Source organism: Hyla sarda, chromosome 10 (assembly GCF_029499605.1).
Source record: "Hyla sarda isolate aHylSar1 chromosome 10, aHylSar1.hap1, whole genome shotgun sequence".
NCBI classification, from domain to species: Eukaryota; Metazoa; Chordata; class Amphibia; order Anura; family Hylidae; genus Hyla; species Hyla sarda.
In genome coordinates this window covers 722121-744948 of record NC_079198.1, presented here as the reverse complement: position 1 = coordinate 744948, position 22828 = coordinate 722121, and the positions used below count along the sequence as shown (strand labels likewise).

At 43.3% G+C, this 22828-nt stretch overlaps 1 protein-coding gene across 5 annotated transcripts in view; it reads left to right on the top strand.

The window, feature by feature from the left end:
• Window positions 1-22828, top strand: part of TMCO4 (transmembrane and coiled-coil domains 4) — a 110856-nt gene that overhangs the window by 82282 nt on the left and 5746 nt on the right. For all 5 annotated transcript variants that reach the window (XM_056542804.1, XM_056542802.1, XM_056542803.1 and 2 more), the window contains one exon: window positions 18134-18251. In XM_056542804.1, coding sequence (XP_056398779.1) covers window positions 18134-18251 — 118 coding nt within the window. The remainder of the gene's footprint in view (window positions 1-18133; window positions 18252-22828) is intronic.

The window sequence follows — 22828 nt, the reverse complement described above, 5'->3', positions numbered from 1 at the left end:
GATCCATCTGACCAGGACATGTTTCTCTATAGAGATCTGGATCCATCTGACCAGGACATGTTTCTCTATAGGGATCTGGATCCATCTGACCAGGTCATGTTTCTCTATAGAGATCTGGATTCATCTGACCAGGACATGTTTCTCTATAGAGATCTGGATCCATCTGACCAGGCCATGTTTCTCTATAGAGATCTGGATCCATCTGACCGGGACATGTTTCTCTATAGAGATCTGGATCCATCTGACCAGAACATGTTTCTCTATAGAGATCTAGATCCATCTGACCAGGTCATGTTTCTCTATAGAGATCTGGATCCATCTGATGAGGACATGTTTCTCTATAGAGCTGGATCCATCTGACCAGGCCATGTTTCTCTATAGAGATCTGGATCCATCTGACCAGGCCATGTTTCTCTATAGAGATCTGGATCCATCTGACCGGGCCATGTTTCTCTATATAGATCTGGATCCATCTAACCAGGTCATGTTTCTCTATAGAGATCTGGATCCATCTGACGAGGACATGTTTCTCTATAGAGATCTGGATCCATCTGACCTGGCCATGTTTTTCTATAGAGATCTGGATCCATCTGACCAGGACATGTTTCTCTATAGAGATCTGGATCCATCTGACCAGGCCATGTTTCTCTATAGAGATCTAGATCCATCTGACCAGGTCATGTTTCTCTATATAGATCTGGATCCATCTGACGAGGACATGTTTCTCTATAGAGATCTGGATCCATCTGACCAGGCCGTGTTTCTCTATAGAGATCTGGATCCATCTGACCAGGCCATGTTTCTCTATATAGATCTGGATCCATCTGACCAGGTCATGTTTCTCTATAGAGATCTGGATCCATCTGACCAGGTCACTATAGAGATCTGGATCCATCTGACCAGGACATGTTTCTCTATAGAGATCTGGATCCATCTGACCAGGACATGTTTCTCTATAGAGATCTGGATCCATCTCACCAGGTCATGTTTCTCTATAGAGATCTGGATCCATCTGACCAGGTCATGTTTCTCCTCATATATCTGGATCCATCTGCCCAGGCCATGTTTCTCTATAGAGATCTGGATCCATCTGACCAGGCCATGTTTCCCTATAGAGATCTGGATCCAATCTGAACAGGACATGTTTCTCCTCAGAGATCTGGATCCATCTGACCAGGACATGTTTCTCTATAGAGATCTGGATCCATCTGACCAGGACATGTTTCTCTATAGAGATCTGGATCCATCTGACCAGGTCATGTTTCTCCTCATATATCTGGATCCATCTGCCCAGGCCATGTTTCTCTATAGAGATCTGGATCCATCTGACCAGGCCATGTTTCTCTATAGAGATCTGGATCCATCTGACCAGGCCATGTTTCCCTATAGAGATCTGGATCCAATCTGACCAGGACATGTTTCTCCTCAGAGATCTGGATCCATCTGACCAGGCCATGTTTCTCTATATAGATCTGGATCCATCTGACCAGGCCGTGTTTCTCTATAGAGATCTGGATCCATCTGACCAGGACATGTTTCTCTATAGAGATCTGGATCCATCTGACCAGGCCGTGTTTCTCTATATAGATCTGGATCCATCTGACCAGGTCATGTTTCTCTATAGAGATCTGGATCCATCTGACCAGGTCATGTTTCTCTATAGAGATCTAGATCCATCTGACCAGGCCATGTTTCTCTATAGAGATCTAGATCCATCTGACCAGGTCATGTTTCTCTATAGGGATCTGGATCCATCTGACCAGGACATGTTTCTCTATAGAGATCTGGATCCATCTGACCAGGTCATGTTTCTCTATAGAGATCTGGATCCATCTGACCAGGCCATGTTTCTCTATAGAGATCTGGATCCATCTTACCAGGCCATGTTTCTTTTATAGAGATCTGGATCCATCTGACCAGGACATGTTTCTCCTCATAGATCTGGATCCATCTGACCAGGACATGTTTCTCTATAGAGATCTGGATCCATCTGACCAGGCCATGTTTCTCTGTAGAGATCTGGATCCATCTGACCATGCCATGTTTCTCTATAGAGATCTGGATCCATCTGACCAGGACATGTTTCTCTATAGAAAATATAATAGATAAAACAGAAAAAGGCGGCGCTCAAATCCCAAAAGCGATTGAAAGTAAGAGAGGTTTGTACTCACCCGGTGTATGTGGGAGGTCACGGGACAGTGATCCCCCACTAACACCTGGAGTCCTCTTGTCACTTATATACTGAAACAATCTCCGTCATGTAGACATCCCTTAGGGAGGGCGCAGGGTGAGCCGGAATCACAGTGCCGTGGTCCGTGTAAGAAGAAAGAACAAATGGAAAAACCAGCGCTCGGAGGCAATATATAACATAATAACAATCAAACAAAAATATAGTAGATTGTCACTGAGATGGACTTACTTCACTAGGGGAGATGTGTAGGTACAGTAACCTTTCACATCATCCCCTTCCAGGAGAGTATGACAAAAAAGCCCGGAGGTCCGTGGATGGATAGGGTAGGTTTTATTGCGACGCGTTTCGGAGGGCTTACAGGATCGCCTCCTTCCTCAGGCATATATCAAAACAAAGTAATAACAGCCCCCTTAAATACATACCATGTCCGGGGTAGAGGCGTGTTAATTGGTTCTTGTGTTCTAATGGAAGGATGGTTTGAGGACCTGCAGATCCGGTTCTGCAGGTCACATGTTCCAGAGTCACGTGATCATAGACCACGTGATACCCAGAGGGGAGAAGAGCCCGGAGTTCCGGCAATGTGACCCGCGACCACGTGACGAAAATCGCCACGTGATCGGGGATGACACGCCGGCCCTCCGGACAGATGCGTTCCACGCTGGAGCGCCCCCAATGCGCAAGCGGAGATGGATGGAAAACTCAACGCCTGCGCACCAGGCGTGTCGGCGACCCGATGCGCTCCAGGGCGGAACGCACTAAGGTGACTATCGGTAGATTATTAAAGAACCAAAAACGCCCATCCCACGGACATGTTTACAAAACAGGGAGGCAAGTAATATATTAAGAGAAACATGTTCAATTAAAAACATACAATACTGATATAGTATAATAAAAAGAATACAAATATAAAAATATATATATAGATATAGTGTACACATGTACACGCAGGTGTAAGGACATATGCACGCGTATGTACACATGCATAAAGCACTCAGTCACACATATACTAACATACACACCCATACTCTCATATGTATATATATACATACACATACACATACATACATACACATTCACATGTACTTAAAAATAAACATACACACATACACGTATTAACATACACCTACACACATAAATATATACACACATAAAAAATACATATACCAGGGTACATACATACATGCATGCACATATAGTCACACATAGATATCACATTAAACACATAGAGCATATTCCAACATATCACATCTCAATCACAGGCATATAATTAATTTAACATTATAAAAAGAGAAAGAATAACACATTATATATATATATACACATATACATGTATCCATGTGTATACGCACACACACGCGTAAAAGCACGTGTGTGCACATACACACACAGACACATTCTTCCATATGAAAGGATAGCTAAAATACATACTCCACAATATATGCATGTCATATAAAATTTGCGTCAATTACTTGATGTATAGAGGAATCAATGCACTTGTTCTAAGGATTCATTTAACCCCCGGGGCATTAAGGTATTCAATTTGAAGATCCAAAACATCTCCTTATTACATAGTAGTTTGTAATTATTATTTGGAATCTTTTCAAGAGGTGTTATTCTTAATAGTGTTGGATCTCTATTGTGTTGGAGGTTAAAGTGCCTAGATACACTATGGAGGTTAAAGCCATGGCGTATATTGAATCTATGGCCATTGATACGCTGTCTTAAACTCGTAGTGGTTCTACCAATATATCTAAGGTCACACGGACACTCCAGTAGGTATATGATATAGCCACTAGCACAGTTAAGGTAATCCTTGATGTAATAGGGTTTGCAATCGGCTATGGGAATTTCGGTTCTCCTGTGCATAATAATGTCACTGTCACGATCCCGGCTGGTAGGAGGTGGATCCTCTGTGCCAGAGAGGGATTGGCGAGGACCGTGCTAGTGGACCGGTTCTAAGTCACTACTGGTTTTCACCAGAGCCCGCCGCAAAGCGGGATGGTCTTGCTGCGGCGGTAGTGACCAGGTCGTATCCACTAGCAACGGCTCAACCTCTCTGACTGCTGAAGATAGGCGCGGTACAAGGGAGTAGACAGAAGCAAGGTCGGACGTAGCAGAAGGTCGGGGCAGGCAGCAAGGATCGTAGTCAGGGGCAACGGCAGGAGGTCTGGAACACGGGCTAGGAACAAACAAGGGAACGCTTTCACTAGGCACAAGGGCATCAAGATCCGGCCAGGGAGTGCAGGGGAAGTGAGGTATAAGTAGGGAGTGCACAGGTGGAAACTAATTAAGCTAATTGGGAAGATTGGGCCAGGCACCATCATTGGTGCACTGGCCCTTTAAATCGCAGAGACCCGGCGCGCGCGCGCCCTAGGGTGCGGGGCTGCGCACGCCGGGACAGGACCGACGGAGAGCGAGTCAGGTACGGGAGCCGGGGTGCGCATCGCGAGCGGGCGCCACCCGCATCGCGAATCGCATCCCGGCTGGAGGCGGTACCGCAGCGCACCCGGTCAGGAGATCTGACCGGGGCGCTGCAGCAACGAGGATGAGGCGAGCGCTCCGGGGAGGAACGGGGACCCGGAGCGCTCGGCGTAACAGTACCCCCCCCCTTGGGTCTCCCCCTCTTCTTGGGGCCAAAGAACCTGAGGAAAAAAAAGTAAATTTTTCCGTGATGAGGTCCGATGCACATTAGGAGGGGTTCTGTGCGGAAACGCATGAGACAGTCCAATCTTTCATTGTTAATACAATTGATGTAGAGGGGTCTGGCGAGACTGGTCACAGGGACGTAGAACCTGTTGATAAGAGAGGCCAAAAAAATTTTTCCTGCAGATCCGGAATCCAAGAAGACCATAGTAGAGAAGGAGAAGGTAGAGGCAGATATCCGCACAGGCACAGTAAGGCGTGGAGAAGCAGAGTTGACATCAAGAACTGTGTCACCTTTGTGCGGAGTCAGCGTACGTCTTTCCAGGCGGGGAGGACGGATAGGACAATCCTTCAGGAAGTGTTCGGTACCGGCACAGTACAGGCAAAGATTCTCCATGCGGCGTCGTGTCCTCTCTTGAGGTGTCAAGCGAGACCGGTCAACTTGCATAGCCTCCGCGGCGGGAAGCACAGGAACGGATTGCAGAGGACCAGAGGAGAGAGGAGCCGGGGAGAAAAAACGCCTCGTGCGAACAAAGTCCATATCCAGGCGGAGCTCCAGACGCCATCCGGAAGAACGCATGTCAATGCGAGTGGCAAGATGAATGAGTTCATGCAGGTTAGCAGGAGTTTCTCGTGCGGCCAGAACATCTTTAATGTTGCTGGATAGGCCTTTTTTAAAGGTCGCGCAGAGAATCTCACTATTCCAGGACAACTCGGAAGCAAGAGCACGGAACTGAATGGCGTACTCGCCAACGGAAGAAACACCCTGGACCAGGTTCAGCAGGGCAGTCTTGGCAGAAGAGGCTCGGGCAGGCTCCTCGAAGACACCACGGACCTCAGCGAAGTAGGACTGGACTGTGGCTGTGGCAGGATCATTGCGGACCCCATCAAATTTGTCCGGCAGGGACAAGCAGGGGTTAGGAGCGGCCGGTTGCTGCGGAGGAGTTGCAGGAGCCGGCGGAGGAGATGGTTGTTGCAGCTGTAGCTGTGACTGAATTTGCTGTATCTGTGACTGAAGATGCAGTGTCACGGAGGTCAAGTATGCCAGCTGTTGATTTCGTTGGGCGATCTTTAGGGCTTGCTGGGCGACCAGTGTAGGGAGGTCGGTGACAACTGGCAGAGGAACTTCAGCGGGATCCATGGCCGGATCTACTGTCACGATCCCGGCTGGTAGGAGGTGGATCCTCTGTGCCAGAGAGGGATTGGCGAGGACCGTGCTAGTGGACCGGTTCTAAGTCACTACTGGTTTTCACCAGAGCCCGCCGCAAAGCGGGATGGTCTTGCTGCGGCGGTAGTGACCAGGTCGTATCCACTAGCAACGGCTCAACCTCTCTGACTGCTGAAGATAGGCGCGGTACAAGGGAGTAGACAGAAGCAAGGTCGGACGTAGCAGAAGGTCGGGGCAGGCAGCAAGGATCGTAGTCAGGGGCAACGGCAGGAGGTCTGGAACACGGGCTAGGAACAAACAAGGGAACGCTTTCACTAGGCACAAGGGCATCAAGATCCGGCCAGGGAGTGCAGGGGAAGTGAGGTATAAGTAGGGAGTGCACAGGTGGAAACTAATTAAGCTAATTGGGAAGATTGGGCCAGGCACCATCATTGGTGCACTGGCCCTTTAAATCGCAGAGACCCGGCGCGCGCGCGCCCTAGGGTGCGGGGCTGCGCACGCCGGGACAGGACCGACGGAGAGCGAGTCAGGTACGGGAGCCGGGGTGCGCATCGCGAGCGGGCGCCACCCGCATCGCGAATCGCATCCCGGCTGGAGGCGGTACCGCAGCGCACCCGGTCAGGAGATCTGACCGGGGCGCTGCAGCAACGAGGATGAGGCGAGCGCTCCGGGGAGGAACGGGGACCCGGAGCGCTCGGCGTAACAGTCACAACATTTACAATTCTTAAGTCCACATTTGTAGGCCCCTGTAATAGCCTCACCTCCAAATAACGTACCCACCTCCCTCCGTGGGGTAAATTTCTTTTTTTGCTTAGTGGGTATTGATGGTGCAATGAGGTTTTTTAGGGTCTTTGATCTTCTAAAGATGCATCTAGGATTTTTAGGGACTATTTTCTCCATAATGGGATCCTGTTTGATGAGGTCCCAATTTTTAGAAAGGATCTTTTTAATGTAGCCATGTGAGGTATTAAATCGAGTCAAAAAGGCTAGATCCAATCTCTCTTGGTTGTCTCCATTGGTGGCAGATTTCACCTGTAGACATTCATTTTGTCCAAGTTGTGAAATCCTGTCACTAGCATCTTTTATAAGTGGTTCAGGGTATCCTTTCTCCCTGAACCTACTTTCTAGAGTCTTTAGTTGAGAAGAGCATTGTAGGTCGGAGGAGCAATTGCGTCGTATGCGCCTCATTTGCCCATAAGGGATATTGGTTTTCCATGATTTTAGATGACAACTAGAAAAATCTAGGTAACTATTTGCATCCACCTCCTTAAAATAGGTGGTGGTGCAAATTTGACCAGATTCGATGTAGATTTTCAAATCTAGAAAGACTACCTCGGATCCACTGATGGTAGATGTAAAATTTAGACCCCAGTTATTTTGGTTGATTTCAACTATAAAGGACAGCAAGGAGTCTTCTGTGCCGTCCCAAACTAAAATAATATCATCTATGAACCTACGATAAAAGATTATATGGGGATGTTGGAGGAGATTTGTCTCAAAGGACCCTACGTACAGGTTTGCGTAGCATGGGGCGAATTTAGTCCCCATTGCTGTACCGCAAACCTGTACGTAGTGGGTGTGGTCATAAACAAAATAGTTATGTTCTAATGTAAATTTAATGGAATTTAAAATAAATTCCTGTTGCTTACTGGGCATAAGCGGATCCTGAGATAGAAATCCCTTTACTGCCTCCAAACCTTTTTTATGTGGGATATTACTATATAATGCAGCAACATCTAGTGTTGCCCATATATAGTGTTCCTTCCACTCCAAATCTTTTAGTAGTGATAGTAGGTGACCAGTATCCCGTAGGTAGGCCGGTAGGGATATAACATACTTTTGTAATTGATGATCTATATATTCGGATAGCCGACTTGTCACCGATTCCATCCCTGCTATTATAAGGCGTCCTGGTGGTTTGATGGGGTCCTTATGGACTTTAGGGAGAAAATAGAAATAAGGTACCGAGGGGTTATGGTTGTAGATATAATTTCTCTCTCTTTTTAGGAGGCAGTTATCTCGTAATGCCTCATCTAATAAAGTTTTTAGGGAGCTATTATAACTTGTAGTTGGATCCTGTTTTAGTTTCAGATAGTATTTACTATCTGAAAGGATCCTGAGTGACTCTTGATGATAGTCTATATAATCCATCAGGACTATCCCTCCTCCCTTATCTGCTGATTTAAGCACTATATCAGTATCTTCCATAAGGGATTTGAGTGTTTTTTGTTGTAGAGAGGTAAGATTTTTTCTATAGTGGTGTTGTCCTTTGGTGTTTTTATGTTGCATAGTTCTAAAGTCCTCCAAAACTTTATTATAGAAGATTTCTATATGAGCTCCCTTACTTTCAAGTGGGTAGAAGGTGGAGGCAGGTTTTAAAGAGGTAGGGATCGGGTTATCTAGGATGGAACTGACCAGGTCGTCAACTTCAATATGCACAATACTGCCGAGATTCCCATTTATAGGGGTGGTATCATCTTTATATTTCAATTTTTTAAGTGCAAAGTGACGCTGAAGAGTCAATTTCCTCACAAATCTATTTAAATCAACAAACAGTTCAAATAGGTTAGGTTCACTACTGGGGCTAAAAGACAGGCCTTTCCTAAGTACTTCTATTTCACATACAGAAAGTTTATGTTTAGATAAATTAAAAATACCAGTTCGTTTTTCAACTATAGTGGTATCCACATTTTCTGGTTCGTAGTTTTTTGTCTTTTTTTCATTGCACTGCCATTTACGTCCTCCTCTACATCCTCTACGTTTTCGATAATTCTTTTCCGAGGATTGAAAAATTTGGTTATTTGAGGGGTTAGGTTTTGATCTTTTCGGCTTTGAGTTTTTATTATTGGTGTTATAAGAATCTTTTCCTCCCTGATTGGGAGACACAATTTTGTTAGGTTGTTCATTATTTTGTCGGGTGTTTTTAGTATCGTAAGATGTTCTAAAAAAACCCCATCGTGTTTATCGGGTAAACATGTTAAAACCTGCCTCCACCTTCTACCCACTTGAAAGTAAGGGAGCTCATATAGAAATCTTCTATAATAAAGTTTTGGAGGACTTTAGAACTATGCAACATAAAAACACCAAAGGACAACACCACTATAGAAAAAATCTTACCTCTCTACAACAAAAAACACTCAAATCCCTTATGGAAGATACTGATATAGTGCTTAAATCAGCAGATAAGGGAGGAGGGATAGTCCTGATGGATTATATAGACTATCATCAAGAGTCACTCAGGATCCTTTCAGATAGTAAATACTATCTGAAACTAGAACAGGATCCAACTACAAGTTATAATAGCTCCCTAAAAACTTTATTAGATGAGGCATTACGAGATAACTGCCTCCTAAAAAGAGAGAGAAATTATATCTACAACCATAACCCCTCGGTACCTTATTTCTATTTTCTCCCTAAAGTCCATAAGGACCCCATCAAACCACCAGGACGCCCTATAATAGCAGGGATGGAATCGGTGACAAGTCGGCTATCCGAATATATAGATCATCAATTACAAAAGTATGTTATATCCCTACCGGCCTACCTACGGGATACTGGTCACCTACTATCACTACTAAAAGATTTGGAGTGGAAGGAACACTATATATGGGCAACACTAGATGTTGCTGCATTATATAGTAATATCCCACATAAAAAAGGTTTGGAGGCAGTAAAGGGATTTCTATCCCAGGATCCGCTTGTGCCCAGTAAGCAACAGGAATTTATTTTAAATTCCATTAAATTTACATTAGAACATAACTATTTTGTTTATGACCACACCCACTACGTACAGGTTTGCGGTACAGCAATGGGGACTAAATTCGCCCCATGCTACGCAAACCTGTACGTAGGGTCCTTTGAGACAAATCTCCTCCAACATCCCCATATAATCTTTTATCGTAGGTTCATAGATGATATTATTTTAGTTTGGGACGGCACAGAAGACTCCTTGCTGTCCTTTATAGTTGAAATCAACCAAAATAACTGGGGTCTAAATTTTACATCTACCATCAGTGGATCCGAGGTAGTCTTTCTAGATTTGAAAATCTACATCGAATCTGGTCAAATTTGCACCACCACCTATTTTAAGGAGGTGGATGCAAATAGTTACCTAGATTTTTCTAGTTGTCATCTAAAATCATGGAAAACCAATATCCCTTATGGGCAAATGAGGCGCATACGACGCAATTGCTCCTCCGACCTACAATGCTCTTCTCAACTAAAGACTCTAGAAAGTAGGTTCAGGGAGAAAGGATACCCTGAACCACTTATAAAAGATGCTAGTGACAGGATTTCACAACTTGGACAAAATGAATGTCTACAGGTGAAATCTGCCACCAATGGAGACAACCAAGAGAGATTGGATCTAGCCTTTTTGACTCGATTTAATACCTCACATGGCTACATTAAAAAGATCCTTTCTAAAAATTGGGACCTCATCAAACAGGATCCCATTATGGAGAAAATAGTCCCTAAAAATCCTAGATGCATCTTTAGAAGATCAAAGACCCTAAAAAACCTCATTGCACCATCAATACCCACTAAGCAAAAAAAGAAATTTACCCCACGGAGGGAGGTGGGTACGTTATTTGGAGGTGAGGCTATTACAGGGGCCTACAAATGTGGACTTAAGAATTGTAAATGTTGTGACATTATTATGCACAGGAGAACCGAAATTCCCATAGCCGATTGCAAACCCTATTACATCAAGGATTACCTTAACTGTGCTAGTGGCTATATCATATACCTACTGGAGTGTCCGTGTGACCTTAGATATATTGGTAGAACCACTACGAGTTTAAGACAGCGTATCAATGGCCATAGATTCAATATACGCCATGGCTTTAACCTCCATAGTGTATCTAGGCATTTTAACCTCCAACACAATAGAGATCCAACACTATTAAGAATAACACCTCTTGAAAAGATTCCAAATAATAATTACAAACTACTATGTAATAAGGAGATGTTTTGGATCTTCAAATTGAATACCTTAATGCCCCGGGGGTTAAATGAATCCTTAGAACAAGTGCATTGATTCCTCTATACATCAAGTAATTGACGCGAATTTTATATGACATGCATATATTGTGGAGTATGTATTTTAGCTATCCTTTCATATGGAAGAATGTGTCTGTGTGTGTATGTGCACACACGTGCTTTTACGCGTGTGTGTGCGTATACACATGGATACATGTATATGTGTATATATATATATAATGTGTTATTCTTTCTCTTTTTATAATGTTAAATTAATTATATGCCTGTGATTGAGATGTGATATGTTAAAATATGCTCTATGTGTTTAATGTGATATCTATGTGTGACTATATGTGCATGCATGTATGTATGTACCCTGGTATATGTATTTTTTATGTGTGTATATATTTATGTGTGTAGGTGTATGTTAATACGTGTATGTGTGTATGTTTATTTTTAAGTACATGTGAATGTGTATGTATGTATGTGTATGTGTATGTATATATATACATATGAGAGTATGGGTGTGTATGTTAGTATATGTGTGACTGAGTGCTTTATGCATGTGTACATACGCGTGCATATGTCCTTACACCTGCGTGTACATGTGTACACTATATCTATATATATATTTTTATATTTGTATTCTTTTTATTATACTATATCAGTATTGTATGTTTTTAATTGAACATGTTTCTCTTAATATATTACTTGCCTCCCTGTTTTGTAAACATGTCCGTGGGATGGGCGTTTTTGGTTCTTTAATAATCTACCGATAGTCACCTTAGTGCGTTCCGCCCTGGAGCGCATCGGGTCGCCGACACGCCTGGTGCGCAGGCGTTGAGTTTTCCATCCATCTCCGCTTGCGCGTTGGGGGCGCTCCAGCGTGGAACGCATCTGTCCGGAGGGCCGGCGTGTCATCCCCGATCACGTGGCGATTTTCGTCACGTGGTCGCGGGTCACATTGCCGGAACTCCGGGCTCTTCTCCCCTCTGGGTATCACGTGGTCTATGATCACGTGACTCTGGAACATGTGACCTGCAGAACCGGATCTGCAGGTGCTCAAACCATCCTTCCATTAGAACACAAGAACCAATTAACACGCCTCTACCCCGGACATGGTATGTATTTAAGGGGGCTGTTATTACTTTGTTTTGATATATGCCTGAGGAAGGAGGCGATCCTGTAAGCCCTCCGAAACGCGTCGCAATAAAACCTACCCTATCCATCCACGGACCTCCGGGCTTTTTTGTCATACTCTCCTGGAAGGGGATGATGTGAAAGGTTACTATACCTACACATCTCCCCTAGTGAAGTAAGTCCATTTCAGTGACAATCTACTACATTTTTGTTTGATTGTTATTATGTTATATACTGCCTCCGAGCGCTGGTTTTTCCATTTGTTCTTTCTTCATGTTTCTCTATAGAGATCTGGATCTATCTGACCAGGCCATGTTTCTCCATAGAGATCTGGATCCATCTGACCAGGTCATGTTTCTCTTTAGAGATCTGGATCTATCTGACCAGGCCATGTTTCTCTATAGAGATCTGGATCCATCTGACCAGGTCATGTTTCTCTATAGAGATCTGGATCCATCTGACCAGGCCATGTTTCTCTAAAGAGATCTGGATCCATCTGACCAGGACATGTTTCTCTATAGAGATCTGGATCCATCTGACCAGGCCATGTTTCTCTATAGAGATCTGGATCCATCTGACCAGGACATGTTTTTCTATAGGGATCTGGACCCATCTAACCAGGCCATGTTTCTCTATAGAGATCTGGATCCATCTGACCAGGTCATGTTTCTCTATAGAGATCTGGATCCATCTGACCGGGACATGTTTCTCTATAGAGATCTGGATCCATCTGACCAGGTCATGTTTCTCTATAGAGATCTGGTTCCATCTGACCAGGACATGTTTCTCTATATAGATCTGGATCCATCTGACCAGGACATGTTTCTCTATAGAGATCTGGATCCATCTGACCAGGCCATGTTTCTCTATAGAGATCTGGATCCATCTGACCAGGACATGTTTCTCTATAGATCTGGATCCATCTGACCAGGACATGTTTCTCTATAGAGATCTGGATCCATCCGACCAGGACATGTTTCTCTATAGACATCTGGATCCATCTGACCAGGACATGTTTCTCTATAGAGATCTGGATCCATCTGACCAGGTCATGTTTCTCTATAGAGATCTGGATCCATCTGACCAGGACATGTTTCTCTATAGAGATCTGGATCCATCTGACCAGGCCATGTTTCTATGGAGGAGACCCAGGAGGACCCCACTATGGAGGAGACCCAGGAGGACCCCACTATGGAGGAGACCCAGGAGGACCCCACTATGGAGGAGACCCAGGAGGACCCCACTATGGAGGAGACCCAGGAGGACCCCACTATGGAAGAGACCCAGGAGGACCCCACTATGGAGGAGACCCAGGAAGACCCCACTATGGAGGAGACCCAGGAGGACCCCACTGCTGACACAGAGACATAAAATAGCAAGACTACATTTTACCAAAATGAACTTGAGTAACCAAAATCCTTCTGGGAAATATCTTGTGGACAGATGAGACCAAGATATAACTTTTTGGTAAAGCAAATCATTCTACTGTTTATCGAAAACGGAATGAGGCCTACAAAGAAAAGAGCACAGTACCTACAGTGACATATGGTGGAGGTCAGTGATGTTTTGGGTTGTTTTGCTGCCTCTGGCACTGGGGGCCTTGAATGTGTACAAGACATCATGAAATCTGAGGATTACCAATGGATTTTGGGTCGCACTGTACAGCCCAGTGTCAGAAAGCTGGGTTTGTGTCCGAGATCTTGGGTCTCCAGCAGGACAATGGCCCCAAACATACGTCAAAAAGCCCCAGAAATGGATGACAACAAAGCGCTGGAGAGTTCTGAAGTGTCAGCAATGAGTCCAGATCTAAATCCCATTGATCACCTGTGGAGAGATCTTATAATTACTGTTGGGAAAAGGCGCCGTCCAATAAGAGACCTGGAGCAGTTTGTAAAGGAAGAGTGGTCCAACATTCCGGCTGAGAGGTGTAAGGAGCTTATTGATGCTTATAGGAAGAGTGATCCAACATTCCGGCTGAGAGGTGTAAGAAGCTTATTGATGGTTATAGGAAGAGTGGTCCAACATTCCGGCTGAGAGGTGTAAGAAGCTTATTGATGGTTATAGGAAGAGTGGTCCAACATTCCGGCCGAGAGGTGTAAGAAGCTTATTGATGGTTATAGGAAGAGTGCTCCAACATTCCGGCCGAGAGGTGTAAGAAGCTTATTGATGGTTATAGTAAGAGTGGTCCAACATTTCGGCTGAGAGGTGTAAGAAGCTTATTGATGGTTATAGGAAGAGTGGTCCAACATTCCGGCTGAGAGGTGTAAGAAGCTTATTGATGGTTAGAGGAAGAGTGGTCCAACATTCCGGCTGAGAGGTGTAAGAAGCTTATTGATGGTTAGAGGAAGAGTGGTCCAACATTCCGGCTGAGAGGTGTAAGAAGCTTATTGATGGTTAGAGGAAGACACTGATTTCACTTATTTTTTCCAAAGGGTGCAACCAAATATTAAGTTAAGGGGCCAATAATTGTGTCCGGACCATTTTTGGAGTTTGGTGACATTATGTCCAATTTGCATTTTTGGTTTAGTTCCAATACTAACAAAGGGAATAAACATGTGTATAGGAAAACCTGTGTTACTGCAATATATATACACAGAGGAGAGGAGATCTATATATATATATATATATATATATATATATACAGAGGAGAGGAGATCTATATATATATATAATATACAGAGGAGAGGAGATCTATATATATATATATATATATATATACAGAGGAGAGGAGATCTATATATATATATACAGAGGAGAGGAGATCTATATATATATATATACAGAGGAGAGGAGATCTATATATATATATATACAGAGGAGAGGAGATCTATATATATATATATACAGAGGAGAGGAGATCTATATATATATATATACAGAGAAGAGGAGATCTATATATATCTATATATATATATATATATATATATATATATATACAAAGGGAATAAACATGTGTATAGCAAAACCTGTGTTACTGCAATATATATATATATATATATATATATATATACACATACAGAGGAGAGGAGATCTATATATATATATATACAGAGGAGAGGAGATCTATATATATATATATATATATATATATATATACAGAGGAGAGGAGATCTATATATATATATATATATATATATATATATATATATATATATACAGAGGAGAGGAGATCTATATATATATACAGAGGAGAGGAGATCTATATATATATATATATACAGAGGAGAGGAGATCTATATATATATATACAGAGGAGAGGAGATCTATATATATATATATATATATATATATATACAGAGGAGAGGAGATCTATATATATATACAGAGGAGAGGAGATCTATATATATATATGTATACAGAGGAGAGGAGATCTATATATATATATATACAGAGGAGAGGAGATCTATATATATATATATATATATATATATACAGAGGAGAGGAGATATATATATATATACAGAGGAGAGGAGATCTATATATATATACAGAGGAGAGGAGATCTATATATATATATATATACAGAGGAGAGGAGATCTATATATATATATATATATACAGAGGAGAGGAGATCTATATATATATATATATACAGAGGAGAGGAGATCTATATATATATATATATATATATACAGAGGAGAGGAGATCTATATATATATATATACAGAGGAGAGGAGATCTATATATATATATATATACAGAGGAGAGGAGATCTATATATATATATATATACAGAGGAGAGGAGATCTATATATATATACAGAGGAGAGGAGATCTATATATATATATATACAGAGGAGAGGAGATCTATATATATATATACAGAGGAGAGGAGATCTATATATATATATATACAGAGGAGAGGAGATCTATATATATACACACAGAGGAGAGGAGATCTATATATATATACAGAGGAGAGGAGATCTATATATATACACACAGAGGAGAGGAGATCTATATATATACAGAGGAGAGAAGATCTATATATATATATATATATATATATATACAGAGGAGAGGAGATCTATATATATATATATATATATATATATATATACACAGAGGAGAGGAGATCTATATATATATATATATATATATATATATATACAGAGGAGAGGAGATCTATATATATATACACAGAGGGAATAAACCTGTGTTACTGCAATCCTTTCCTGTGAGGAATACTTCATTATATAGGAACATTTCAGGGGGGACAACATTTACCGCCATGACTGTATGTCTATACATTTCTTGGTGTTTGCAGCAGAAGGAATAATGTGATAAATAATTATAAGGAAACCGAGAATAGACGTGAGAGCAGAGACTGCGGGGGAGGATGGGGGCAGTCATATGTCTGGTGGGGGTGATAGTGTCACATGTGCTGTAATATGTATATAATATACTGTATACTGGGGCAGTCATATGTCTGGTGGGGGTGATAGTGTCACATGTGCTGTAATATGTATATAATATACTGTATACGGGGGCAGTCATACACCTGGTGGGGGTGATACAAAGATAAATGATGTTGGGAGTTGTAGTTAGTTTTAGGTGACATGTACTTGGTCTTAGGTGATCTATCCTGACATGTACTTAGTCTTAGATGTTCTATCCTGACATGTACTTGGTCTTAGGTGATCTATCCTGACATGTACTTAGTCTTAGATGTTCTATCCTGACATGTACTTGGTCTTAGGTGTTCTATCCTGACATGTACTTGGTATTAGGGGATCTATCCTGACATGTACTTGGTATTAGGGGATCTATCCTGACATGTACTTGGTCTTAGGGGTTCTATCCTGACATGTACTTGATCTTAGGTGATCTATCCTGACATGTACTTGGTCTTAGGTGTTCTATCCTGACATGTACTTGGTCTTAGATGTTCTATCCTGACATGTACTTGGTCTTAGGTGTTCTATCCTGACATGTACTTGGTCTTAGGTGTTCTATCCTGACATGTACTTGGTCTTAGGTGTTCTATCCTGACATGTACTTGGTCTTAGGTGTTCTATCCTGACATGTACTTAGGTCTTAGGTGATCTATCCTGACATGTACTTGGTCTTAGGTGTTCTATCCTGACATGTACTTGGTCTTAGGTGTTCTATCCTGACATGTACTTGGTCTTAGGTGTTCTATCCTGACATGTACTTGGTCTTAGGTGTTCTATCCTGACATGTACTTAGGTCTTAGGTGATCTATCCTGACATGTACTTGGTCTTAGGTGTTCTATCCTGACATGAACTTGGTCTTAGGTGTCCTATCCTGACATGAACTTAGGTCTTAGATGTTCTATCCTGACATGAACTTGGTCTTAGGTGTTCTATCCTGACATGTACTTGGTCTTAGGTGTTCTATCCTGACATGTACTTGGTCTTAGGTGTCCTATCCTGACATGTACTTGGTCTTAGGTGTCCTATCCTGACATGTACTTGGTCTTAGGTGTTCTATCCTGACATGTACTTGGTCTTAGGTGTTCTATCCTGACATGTACTTGGTCTTAGATGTTCTATCCTGACATGAACTTGGTCTTAGGTGTTCTATCCTGACATGTACTTGGTCTTAGGTGTTCTATCCTGACATGTACTTGGTCTTAGGTGTCCTATCCTGACATGTACTTGGTCTTAGGTGTCCTATCCTGACATGTACTTGGTCTTAGGTGTTCTATCCTGACATGTACTTGGTCTTAGGTGTTCTATCCTGACATGTACTTGATCTTAGGTGATCTATCCTGACATGTTTTTGGTATCAGGGGATCTATCCTGACATGTACTTGGTTGTAGGTGTTCTATCCTGACATGTACTTGGTCTTAGGTGTTCTATCCTGACATGAACTTAGGTCTTAGGTGTTCTATCCTGACATGTACTTGGTTTTAAGTGTTCTATCCTGACATGAACTTGGTCTTAGGTGTTCTATCCTGACATGTACTTGGTCTTAGGTGTTCTATCCTGACATGTACTTGGTCTTAGGGGATCTATCCTGACATGTCTTCTCTTCTTGTGTCAGAGGGGACTGGCTGCTCAGCTTTGTGTATCGCAGCTCTTCGGTGAAGCTCAACGTGGCCGGACTACAGCCTGTGGGCCTGGATGACCGCAGGATGGTGAATGTGGACCTGTCATCTGTGGTAAGTGCCACCAATACAGACGTGGGAGAAGCAATTATCTGTTATCCTGGCCATACTTAGATGAGCATTAACCGAATCTGCAGATTTGTTATCCTGCTCACTCAGCTTTCCTGGGCCGTATTTCTTCGCATATGTGTTAAGATGTGTTGCATCTCCCATAATGCCTCGACCCTCCCAGGCGCCATGTTTCTTGCTCTTCCTCCACCCAGAAGTCATGTTTCTTGCTTTATCCCTGCCTGGGTGGCATTTTTCTTGATCTTACCCCACCCAGGAGTCATGTTTCTTACTCTTACCCTGGCTGGGTGCCATGTTTCTTGCTCTTTCCCCACCCTGGCACCATGTTTCTTTCTCTTCCTCTGTCCAGGGCGCCATGTTTCTTGCTCTTTCTCTGCCTGGGTGCCATGTTTCTTGCTCTTCCCCCTTCCAGGTGCCATGTTTCTTGCTCTTCCCCCTTCCAGGTGCCATGTTTCTTGCTCTTCCCCCTTCCAGGTGCCATGTTTCTTGCTCTTCCCCCTTCCAAGTGCCATGTTTCTTGCTCTTCCCCCTTCCAGGTGCCATGTTTCTTGCTCTTCCCCTTCCAGGCGCCATGTTTCTTGCTCTTCCCCTGCCTGGATAACATGTTTCTTGCTCTTCCCCCTTCCAGGTGCCATGTTTCTTGCTCTTCCCCTGCCTGGGGGCTACATTTCTTGCTCTTTCACCATCCAGGTGACATGTTTCTTGCTCTTCCTCTGCCTGGGCGCTACGTTTCTTGCTCTTCCCCCTTCCGGGCCCCATGTTTCTTGCTCTTCCCCCTTCTGGGCGCCATGTTTCTTGCTCTTCCCCTGCCTGGGTGCCATGTTTCTTGCTCTTCCCCTGCCTGGGTGCCATGTTTCTTGCTCTTCCCCTGCCTGGGAGCTACGTTTCTTGCTCTTCCCCCTTCCAGGCGCCTTGTTCTCGCTCTTACCCTGCCTGGGAGCTACGTTTCTTGCTCTTCTCCTGCCTGGGTGCCATGTTTCTTGCTCTTCCCCCTTCCGGGTGCCATGTTTCTTGCTCTTACCCTGCCTGGGAGCTAGGTTTCTTGCTCTTCCCTCTTCCAGGTGCCATGTTTCCTGCTCTTCCCACTTCCAGGCGCCATGTTTCCTGCTCTTCCCCCTTCCAGGCGCCATGTTTCCTGTTCTTCCCACTTCCAGGCGCCATGTTTCCTGCTCTTCCCCCTTCCAGGCGCCATGTTTCCTGTTCTTCCCCTTCCAGGTGCCATGTTTCCTGCTCTTCCCCCTTCCAGGCGACATGTTTCCTGCTCTTCCCCCTTCCAGGCGCCATGTTTCCTGCTCTTCCCCCTTCCAGGTGCCATGTTTCCTGCTCTTCCCCCTTCCAGGCGCCATGTTTCCTGCTCTTCCCCCTTCCAGACGCCATGTTTCCTGCTCTTCCCTCTTCCAGGTGCCATGTTTCCTCCTCTTCCCCCTTCCAGGCACCATGTTTCCTGCTCTTCCCCCTTCCAGACGCCATGTTTCCTGCTCTTCCCTCTTCCAGGTGCCATGTTTCCTCCTCTTCCCCCTTCCAGGCACCATGTTTCCTGCTCTTCCCCCTTCCAGACGCCATGTTTCCTGCTCTTCCCCCTTCCAGGTGCCATGTTTCCTGCTCTTCCCCCTTCCAGGCGCCATGTTTCCTGCTCTTCCCTCTTCCAGGCGCCATGTTTCTTCCTCCTCAGTGTTTTCTTGGAGATGCAGGGACACCTGTTTGGGGTCTCATTCGGATGTAATTATCCGGAATCCTCTCTGGTTCCTCTCATGTGCGGAGATGTTAATAAGGTTCAGGATTAATTCTGCACAGGAGGCGAGTGCGGTGTCTATATGAGTGGCCACTTCACTGCTCCTAATCCCTGTGGAGAGCGGACGGGGGAGGGGGACCGCTGCTCTTTTCGCTGTCACTCAGTGCAGCCGCAGGATATAAGATCCCAGTCATGGTATTAAAGAGGTACTCCGGTGAAAAATTTTTTTTTTTAAATCATCTGGTGCCAGAAAGTTAAACAGATTTGTAAATTATTTCTATTAAAATTCTTAATCCTTCCAGTACTTATCAGCTGCTGTAGGCTCCACAGGAAGTTCTTTTCTTTTTAAATTTCTTTCCAGTCTGACCACAGTGCTCTCTGCTGACACCTCTGTCCATATCAGGAACTGTCCAGAGCAGGAGAGGTTTTCTATGGGGATTTGCTCCTGCTCTGGACAGTTCCTGATATGGACAGAGGTGTCAGCAGAGAGCACTGTGGTCAGAGAGAAAGGAAATTCAAAAAGAAAATAAATTCCTGTGGAGCATACAGCAGCAGATAAGTACTGAAAGGATTAAGATTTTTAAATAGAAGTAATTTACAAATCTGTTTTCATTTCTGGCACCAGTTTATAAAAAAAAAAAAAAAAAATTTCCCTGGAGTACCCCTTTAATATATTCATCTGATCCTGAGATGGGGGGTGACAACCAATATGGCCGCTCACCCAGCTTTGCCCCTTCTCTCCGCTATAGTTAAGGAGACTTGGCCTCAAATATGGACAATAGAATAGAGTTTTCTTAGTTATGGCCCAGTTGGTTCTTAATACACGGATGTAGCAGAGCTGAGATTGTTTAGAGTAGAATCCCCAGTAATGGTCATAGATGGAGGAGTCATCAGCGTACGACACACTCAGCTCTGCTACATCCATTACCTCAGATACATTTATCGTCAGTCCTTCTACTCCAGCGCTGCTCACAGAGGAGAAAGGATCTGAGAGCGGAGCCCGAGGGACAAGACACTGCCATCTTCTACAGAGCGCCCCCGCAGGTTATAAGACTGACAGCATAGGCACCATATAAAATATACACCAGCAGAATAGTGAGTACAGCTCTGGGGTATAATACAGGACATAACTCAGGATCAGTACAGGATAAGTAATGTAATGTAATGTACACAGTGACCTCACCAGCAGAATAGTGAGTACAGCTCTGGAGTATAATACAGGATATAACTCAGGATCAGTACAGGATAAGTAATGTAATGTATATACACAGTGACCTCACCAGCAGAATAGTGAGTACAGCTCTGGGGTATAATACAGGATATAACTCAGGATCAGTACAGGATAAGTAATGTAATGTATGTACACAGTGATCTCACCAGCAGAATAGTGAGTACAGCTCTGGAGTATAATACAGGATATAACTCAGGATCAGCACAGGATAAGTAATGTAATGTATGTATACAGTGACCTCACCAGCAGAATAGTGAGTACAGCTCTGGAGTATAATACAGGATATAATCAGGATCAGTACAGGATTAGTAATGTAATGTATGTACACAGTGACCTCACCAGCAGAATAGTGAGTACAGCTCTGGAGTATAATACAGGATATAATCAGGATCAGTACAGGATAAGTAATGTAATGTATGTACACAGTGACCTCACCAGCAGAATAGTGAGTACAGCTCTGGAGTATAATACAGGATATAACTCAGGATCAGTACAGGATCAGTAATGTAATGTATATACACAGTGACCCCACCAGCAGAATAGTGAGTACAGCTCTGGGGTATAATACAGGATATAACTCAGGATCAGTACAGGATAAGTAATGTAATGTATGTACACAGTGACCCCACCAGCAGAATAGTGAGTACAGCTCTGGAGTATAATACAGGATATAATCAGGATCAGTACAGGATAAGTAATGTAATGTATGTACACAGTGACCTCACCAGCAGAATAGTGAGTACAGCTCTGGAGTATAATACAGGATATAACTCAGGATCAGTACAGGATAAGTAATGTAATGTATGTACACAGTGACCTCACCAGCAGAATAGTGAGTACAGCTCTGGGGTATAATACAGGATATAACTCCGGATCAGTACAGGATAAGTAATGTAATGTATGTACACAGTGACCTCACCAGCAGAATAGTGAGTACAGCTCTGGTGTATAATACAGGATATAACTCAGGATCAGTACAGGATAAGTAATGTAATGTATGTACACAGTGATCTCACCAGCAGAATAGTGAGTACAGCTCTGGAGTATAATACAGGATATAACTCAGGATCAGTACAGGATAAGTAATATAATGTATATACACAGTGACCCCACCAGCAGAATAGTGAGTACAGCTCTGGAGTATAATACAGGATATAACTCAGGATCAGTACAGGATAAGTAATGTAATGTATGTACACAGTAACTTCACCAGCAGAATAGTGAGTACAGCCCTGGGGTATAATACAGGATATAACTCAGGATCAGTACAGGATAAGTAATGTAATGTATATACACAGTGACCTCACCAGCAGAATAGTGAGTACAGCTCTGGAGTATAATACAGAATATAACTCAGGATCAGTACAGGATAAGTAATGTAATGTATGTACACAGTGACCTCACCAGCAGAATAGTGAGTACAGCTCTGGGGTATAATACAGGATATAACTCAGGATCAGTAATGTAATGTATGTACACAGTGATCTCACCAGCAGAATAGTGAGTACAGCTCTGGGGTATAATACAGGATATAACTCAGGATCAGTACAGGATAAGTAATGTAATGTATATACACAGTGACCTCACCAGCAGAATAGT